We start from the raw sequence: 8,608 nt of genomic DNA, 5'->3' as shown, positions 1-8,608 counted from the left end.
GGGGGGTGGGGTGGGTGTTTTGTTTTTTAAAAACAGTTCAGCCTGTTGTGAATACTTGTAGTTCAGTCCCTCCGCTGCATTCAAGGGAATGTAGATTAGCGAGAGAACAGAGTGCAGGACTGAGCTTTAACTTTTCTTCCTGCAATAATTTTGAGAGCGTACACTCCTGTTTAGTGGTTTATTGGACACTTAACAGTATATTTTTGGACTGTACAATCAACATGAGGATGGATGGTTACTGAGGAATTTCTCATTTTAAAGGATTCAAGGCAGATGTTTCAGCTCAAGGTACTAGTTCCTGACAACTAATATATTTGATGTGGCAAATGAATCGGAATCTTCATAATGCCAGTGTCTGTAACTACAGAAGATAAAAATATCTTAGAGATCCAAGTTTGAAGTTTTAATAATTTTTTATAAACAGAAATTTTAAGTATTTTAGCCTTTTTCATTGAATCTTTCAAGCTAAGGACTTAGTATTTTTCCCCCCAGAAAGATGAAGGGTTTATTCAGGATTTATGCAGTCTCTTGTCCCCCATGATCTGAGGACTGAAACTCCGCCTTTGCAAAATGTTTACTATGCAAGTAGCATATTTGATGAGTAGTGTTGTCAAGGTATTTTTTGAATGGGCCAGAAATTTTTCCATTACTGTTTCGAAAGGTCGGTACTGCACAGTTCATATGCAGTCAGTGTCTCATGCAGTTTCCCCTATATCATGTTGGGGACAAAATCAAGGACACGTTTTATACGTTGGGAGTGCCAGAACACTTCACACTAAGAACATTGTTATATGAATTATAAACCATTGTGGCTTCACTGAAACTGAGTTGTTACTGGAAAGGGGCTTGTTCTAACTGTATAAACAAAAGGAGGGAGAGAGAAGAGAAAGGAAAACTCATCTTCTGCTTACACAGAAGAGAGTGAAGCTGCATGTCATTCTGGTAAAATACCATAGCTGCGTTTCCTTTTCTTTTAAAAAATAATAAAATAGTCTATTCTGTTGAGTACTCCAGTGGTTGGCAGAGTCATTCTATTTCATCCATCTGTGTTTGGAGAATGTTGCCTGTTCTCTTGCATCCTTACTTGTGTTTACTGAAATGAATGATACCAGTGTATTTAATGTACTGTTGTGCTTTGCAGAGGACTACGGAGTAAGATAAGCAGTGAGCAAGCTGCATTTGAAAAAGACAGGAAGTTTAGAATTTTGGATCAAAATAAAACCAATGGTGAGTATTCCCACTCATTTTTAATACTTCAAAGCAAGGTTGAAGAGAAGTTTTCTTTTCCTTTGAAAATAATGACAATACAGTCAGCCGTTGAATTGCTATCCTCAGATTATTTTCTTTATACTCTCTCTAGCTCTGGGTATCTTCTTTGAGATGAGGTGACAAGAACTGACTGCAGTTTGGGGTTTTTTGAGTTTTATTTTTATTATAGCAGTAGTTAAAGCTGCATCGTACTGTTGTAGGGCCATACAAGTGGAGCAGTGCTGGGGAGAGGGAAGCCTGGACACAGTGGTTATCCTGTCATTTGATGTGACGTGGGCACCGCAGTGCGGCAGGAGAGGCCATCAGTTGTTCTTTGTTTATGAAATTAGCATGAGTTTGCATTTTCATGCAGAAAATAGTTTTAAATGTAAATAGAAAAAAGTGACATGCTGATTTGCACAGGATGTTGTCATTTCTCTTCATCTAATGGATCGTAAATCTTTTTGTGGATTTAGTGACCTGACAGATTTATTTTGCCTGTTTTTGACACTGATTTTCAGATTTATGTATTAGGCCTTTCATAGTCTTCTATGTTTAGCTCTGTTTATAAATCATAACAACATCATACTGTGTGAATCCTGTTTATATGTGATAAAAGTTTTAACTGCTGTTTTATAACATGTTTGAAAGATTTTTTGTTGTTTTTTTTTCCAAAATGCCTCCCCAAATAATTATTCCTAAAGAATTTAATCTTTCCCAGTATTGTATTTAAAACAACTTGACCCAAATATTCTTGTGCTTTGCAGAGGACTATGTGTTTAGTCCAGGGGTAGAAAACCAAATTATCAGACCTGCTAAACAGCTGGGAAAACAGAGTTGGAAAATTGCTTTTGTCCATATGTTTTTCTGTTGTTCCCTTGTACAAATACACCTAAGGAGTAGTTGACAAATAACATTTGTAATGTTAAACCTAAAGAACAGAAGCCATAAAAGTGTGGAAGTAAATAAAAATTGCATCTAACTTAATACTGAGTAGTCCTTGAGCGCTTGAGTCACTGATGCCTGTATAATCAACTGAAGTTCATTGGCACTTTTAAAATGATTCTAGAATGGATTTCTCATTTAAGTTGACATGTTGCACCAGTATCCTGTTAATTAAGGAAGAATACCCGAGTTAAAATATTATTATTATTTGGCAATGTTAGTCAAAGGTAATAACCTTTAAAAGAAAGTGTTACGGAAAATTTTAATATCAGTAAGAGCCAGTCCTTGTAGTTAAATACACTGGATGTGGGGATTCATGATAAAAGGGGGAAGGTTGAATCTTTGTGGCATTTGTATTAATTTTGAAATCTCTCTTTAATTTAAAGATTACAGTGATACAAAACTTCCAACAACAGAAGGGAAAGAACTTCAGACAGCTGAAATTAAACCAGTAGATTGTACAGAAAGTAACAAGCTTGAAGTTGACAGACTATCAAACTGCCAGGCATGTAAAAATGATATCTCTGTAAGTCATAGGAATTATCCTCAACTGATTTCAGAAAAGCAAGATCAGATAACAAATCAGACCAGTTTGGACACAGTGAAAACTCAGGATGTTGCAATCCAGACAGGTCCATCAGATAGCGATTTGGGAAGGACTGCACAGAAAAAAATTTTTGTTTCTCAGGGTTGTGAATCATCCCCATTCAGAGGACTAGTCCCTCAACACAACACAGATGCAAACAACCCCCTTCTTCAAGTGATGCATGGAATAAAAGACGATGAAGATACTTCAAGAGAAGAAAATCTCAAGAGACAAGCAGTTACCTGTGAAAAAGCAATTCCCCTAAGAGATTGGAGTCACATTTGTATAAATGGCACTAATAATAATTTTGGTTCACCAGAAACAACTGCAAAAACTCCAGATGGCTCTCCTGTGAAAGATCACTCTTATTATAGACAGGACACCAAACCTAAACCCAAGCCTGCTAATGAAATTACAAGGGATTACATACCAAAAATTGGATTGACTACTTTTAAAATAGTGCCTCCAAAGTCCTTAGAAATAATGAAGAGCTGGGAATCAGAAATTCCATCAGACCATAAGGATCAAGAGGTGTCCACTTCGGAAAATTCTCTGAAGCATAAAGACTCCAAAGAGTTCTTAGTGCAAGCTGCAAGTCCTCATCTTCCAAAAAGCACGGGTAATTTTCAAGTTGCGTCACAGAATGAACCTGCAGCAGCCAATGATCTGCTGCACAGAGTGAACAGCATTTCTGAACGTGTGACGTCTGGAGCTGAGATTACTACTGAGAGCAATCGGACGGAAACAGAGTCTTCCAAACAGCATGTCCCGCTGATGCTAAGCTTGGATAATACAAATGCTTCTTCTGAAACTCAGGACAAGTCAAATGTGTTAAGCCCCACCACAAAGCCTAGTTCTTTTTATCTGCAGATGCAACGAAGAGCTTCAGGTCATTATGTGACATCTGCAATTGCCAGAAGTACCGTTTGTACTCCTAATTCCATTCAAAGTGAAACGAAGAGTACAGAGATGGGAAAGAAAATCTCATCACCTGATCCAACTTCTTTGTCTGTACATAAAACAGGTACTTCCTCTCCTCCAGCAGATGAAGAGAAAGTTGATGATGGGAAGAAAATGGAACCTTCCACTTCTCCAGTTAAAAGCAATAAACTGTCGGGTTTTCCCTCCTGTCCACCAGCACCATTGAACCTTAGAACTCTAAGAACTTTTGGAGTTCCAAAGCCATACTCCAGTTCGAGACCATCCCCTTTTGCTCTTGCTGTCTCATCTGCAGTCAAAAGGTCACAATCATTCAATAAGACGCGTACAATCACTAGTCAGGCACCGAGAGAGGAATTGCATGTTGAAAACTCCTCTGCCGCTTCAGCAGCAGAATTCTCCTCAGCTACAGCAGCGGAATTCTCCTCAGCTACCTCCGTGCCTCAAGTGAAAAACCCTTCCTTACAGACCGTAACAGGGGCATCACAAAATAGTCTAATGGATAAGGTAAACTTTATTTCTAATACTGGTTGACTGTTGATCCACTGCTGTCTAGAGTGACTAGTCTAGAGGCTAGTCTCTCAAGTGCTCCCTGGTCAGCAAGTGCTGTATTCGTACACTGTGAACACCTTGTGGCATCTAGCAGTAGCAAAGAGTCATAATGAAATACAGGAATATGGGGAATATTAAAGTGAAAACAACCTCATTCAGATTATTGGAAATAATTATTTCTCACGTAATTAGCATCTTCTACGTTGAAGAACAGTAAATTAGAGTAATTCTTACTGTGTATATCTTTTGTTAGGAGTGCTTATGATTTGTTCTTTATGGTTCTGTGTATTGATTTCTTGAATTAAATTCTGAGTAGTGTGATCAGTTTGGCTTCAAGTGATCATGGCACAAACACATTTGAACAGGGGTATAAAATTTTGCTGGCCTAATCATTTGAGGGAGAAACTATGCCTATGTGGCTGATTCCTGAAATCTTGGATGAAGCAAACACTGCAATAATGCAACCTCGTGCCAGATTGACTTAGTTTTCCACTTATGACTAATTCAGATTAAAAGTTTTTGGTTTGTTTTTCTTCCCGCTTACTCCCGTTATAGAAAGGCAACAATGTGAATAGCGAGCAGAAGTGTCAGGTGCCATCAGGTGCTTCCACTGATCACCCACCCCCTGTCACTAAGAGACAAACGGCAATGACATTCCAGCGCTCTGACCCAGAACAGATCCACCAGAGCCTGCTGGCTGCAATCCGCTCTGGAGAAGCTGCTGCCAAATTGAAAAGAGTGAGTTTTTATCATTGCTTCCATAACAATGAACTCATGGTGCTTCCTTCAAAATTACCGTATTAATGCCTGACACTAGAAGCAGTTAGCTTTGGCACAAAGTGCTGCCAGGAGGACTCTTAACAGTGGGAAGGGAGATGTGGAAGAGAGTTCTGTTTTGCAGAATAAACAGGTGAATGCATGTGCAAAGCTTCATATTTTCATCCAGTACAAATCCAATCGGAAATGCTTCTGAAATGAATTAGAAATCTCTAAGTTACCGATCAAGTATCTCTTTCATAAAATGGAAATGTACTCAGTTTGGTACCGTTTATATGGTTTGAAGTGGTGTGGTTTTTGACCCATGCTGAGCAGCTTCACCTGAAGTAGCTGCGATCTTTTGCAGGCACATAACACACCGAAGACCTGAAGATTGTATTTTTCTATTTATTAGACTCTATCAGGTTCTTAATTTTTCTTAAATGTACTTCAAGCCTTCTGCTGCTGTTCATTATCATTATTAAGAGATTTCTCAATGTTTTGTCAACAGTCTTGGTAGGACTATCTTCCCCCACACCATCAGGTTAAAACTGTGGTTTCATTTTCTCTCTCCTAAAATTCACCTGTACTTCTCTCACTGAGTAAAACGTTGCACAGTTGAAAAATACTCATTGTTTTAAATTTGTAACCAGATAATTTAATGGTGGTCTCACACAAAGCTTTCTTGACCCAACATGAATATTTTACATTCTGTATTGAGGAATAATTTCTTACTGTAGAAGGTTAAAGAAATTAAGCACTGTCTGTTTCTCTTCCCTTTCTCACTCAGAAGAAATAAATGATGTGTGGTGGGTGGATGTGAGGGTTTTTTTTTTTTGTTGTTTTCGTAGAAGTCTTTGATTCCCTAGGGTCAAAATCTCTCAGTGGATTGTCAGATATTAGAATAAACCATTTCTTAAGTAAGGTTTTGTTTCAATGCAACAGCCTCTCTGAGGCTTCTAGACCTCCCATCGTTTCTACACTGAATGGGAAAATGCCGTTTCCTGGAAAGGTTACAAGCATCCTCAAGTAGTTTTTGACCTCTGCTCAGTGAAAGTGGTACATAATACACCATAGCATTACTTCTAACTACGTGTCACTATCCACAGCCACTTTGAAAACAGGGCAAGATTAAGAAAATGCTGTATTTCTCAGAGTCACTTAGAGGTCAAATCTCTCTGTTCTACCAGAAATATTCTTTGTATTTTGTTTGCATATATTTTTATTAATTTCATTTTTCTCCACAATGCATAATTACATTTTGAATAATACTGAACTTTATTTTGCATCGTTTGTGAACTTTGTTTTATGATTCTGTGGGAAATATGCACGGGCTTTGCTGTTGGCGCAGCTTAAACTGTTTTAAAAAAAGTTCATAATGTGCTCTGCAAAATTCAAGAAGTCTACTAGAAAGAGAAAAAGAGAAAAGCTTCATGATGTGGTTATTCATCGTTTTCTAATAGAAATGTTCTTAGGGTAGATTTGACCCATAGTCTTTATCAGTCTAGGTACAAGAATGGCCTCTTCTCTCTTTGGCAGGAGATGTTCTTTCTCAGTGCGGTATCTGTTGTGGCTGAAGGGAGGAGAGGGCTATAGTTTTAAAAGAGAAAGTATAATAATGAAGATGCTGTAACCATAAAGAAAAGCATTCTGCAATACAGAAGCCTGAAACAGGCTTAAAAATAAAAAAAGCTCCTGAAACGCACACACAGAAAATGCAGTAAAGAACCTACTGAAAATTCTGCCAAACATAAAATGGTACATGCTGTTCTTTTCACTCTTACCCGGAGCACATATGCTGTGGTACAGGTATGTCTGACAGCAGAAAAAGATGGTTTGGGGCCTATGGCAAATTTAATAAAAACCTGATTTCATTCTGTGTATAACATGGAGAACTGGCAGTGGTAGGACAGAGGAATGAGGCACTTTGTATTGATAACTTATTAGCACTCAGAAGTGATTTCTAGAACTGAAAGGACTTTGTAAATGCATTCACCTCATAGCTTCCACTATTGCGCTGCACTCAGTAAAAGGAGTAATAACCTGATCCATTTGAATTGTGAAAGAGGTCTCTCAGGTGCTTGCTTCTCTTTCTACATTTTACCATATTCTCCGTTCTTTCAGCTCTGTGAAAACAACGATTTAAAATTTCTTTAAAAAATGAAATGCTGGCACCACTAGCCAAATGCTTTTTTTTTTTCCCATTTTACTTAAGTTGTGAGTATGCAATGCTGAAATCTGTGGCCTTTTGTATTGTTGGTCTTTCCTGTTCAGTAGGGCCCTCGGTAACTACTAACATACAATGGGTGAAGTGAGGTTTCTTTTTTAACCGTTCTTCTCATCAGTGTTTTCATTGTGTTTAGTAAACTGGGTGCTGTGCCTTGTGGTTTGTGTGGCCATGGAGCATCCACAGCTCCCATTAACTCCAACTGGAGTTGTTGGCTTATGCAGCTCCCCTGAAAATCAGATCTTTGCTATCTACCCTAAAAGTTGTAGTTTGCTACTGATAAAAGAAACATTACCATGGTGTAAAGGAGTGTGAGAAGATTTTTGTAAGAAATCAGTTTTATGCAATATGCAAAAAACCCAGTTGTTTTGGTGATGTTTTTTTCAAGTATTCCTTTGTGACCAGGTCTGGAGAAGAACTAAAAATTACATGTGTTCTGAATAGTTATACACGGAATATTTATATAGAATAAAGTATATTTTTAAGTCATTTCTTATTTCCACATCTGTAGCATATGTGCTTTGTTCACAAATTGTATAGAAGGTCTTTCACTGTAATGAGAAAACACGAAGTAACAGTGTTTCTGTTTCCTTGAAGTAGAACTGTATAACCATAGAGGGAAGAATCTGGAAAGTTACATTAATATATTTCTTTTATCTTTTTTTTTCTCTTTTTTCCCCCCTGCCTCCAGGTTGGTCCTCCATCAAACACCCTGTCTGTCAATGGAAGAGCTAGGCTTACTCACCTGTATTCCGCAGATGCAAAAGCTAGTCACTAGATACTACACCAGATATTTTGCACTTTACTGCTGCTTCATCAGCCAACTTAGTACTAACTACAAAGCATAAATGCAAGTATATGTTGTTATATTTTTGTCACTTATCATAGGAGTTTCAAGCTGGGTTCTCTGATGCCTTGGAAAGATTATTAGAATATGTAAATTATGGTAAAGTTTTGCCTTTTTCTCTTTATAAAGCTGACTATGCTGCTAAAAAGGTTTAAGAGGAGGTGCAGATGAGCTTTGCTTATGTTAGAATGAAAACCAAAAATTCTTGATTTTAGCCTTCAAGACTGAACAATATGTAGCACCATGCTGAAACTACAAATTTAAAGCAATCTGAGAATTTTAGATCATTAATTTTCAGTTATGTATTATTCTAACAGACTATGAATTTAAATCTACCACATGCTGCCTCCATATTACTTAGTTAAATTTATAATTAGTAGAAAATCTTAATTATATGTATTACTTTGTTTAAAAAATAGATGGTTTTATTCTTTCAGCTGAGAGTAGTTGGGATAAGTGTTTCAATTGTTTGGGTTTTTTTTTTTTAAATCTCCTTCAATTTTTTCCT

At 37.4% G+C, this 8,608-nt stretch overlaps 1 protein-coding gene across 1 annotated transcript in view; it reads left to right on the top strand.

The window, feature by feature from the left end:
• The window catches only part of COBLL1 (cordon-bleu WH2 repeat protein-like 1), a 35,224-nt gene extending 27,193 nt beyond the window's left edge, over positions 1 to 8,031 (top strand). The window contains exons 11-14 of the mRNA XM_010142759.1: positions 1,142 to 1,227; positions 2,580 to 4,225; positions 4,826 to 5,008; positions 7,945 to 8,031. Coding sequence (XP_010141061.1) covers positions 1,142 to 1,227; positions 2,580 to 4,225; positions 4,826 to 5,008; positions 7,945 to 8,031 — 2,002 coding nt within the window. The remainder of the gene's footprint in view (positions 1 to 1,141; positions 1,228 to 2,579; positions 4,226 to 4,825; positions 5,009 to 7,944) is intronic.
• Positions 8,032 to 8,608: the final 577 nt, after the last annotated feature.

Source organism: Buceros rhinoceros, unplaced genomic scaffold (assembly GCF_000710305.1).
Source record: "Buceros rhinoceros silvestris isolate BGI_N320 unplaced genomic scaffold, ASM71030v1 scaffold9149, whole genome shotgun sequence".
NCBI lineage: Eukaryota > Metazoa > Chordata > Aves > Bucerotiformes > Bucerotidae > Buceros > Buceros rhinoceros.
This window is presented reverse-complemented; position numbering and strand designations above follow the sequence as displayed.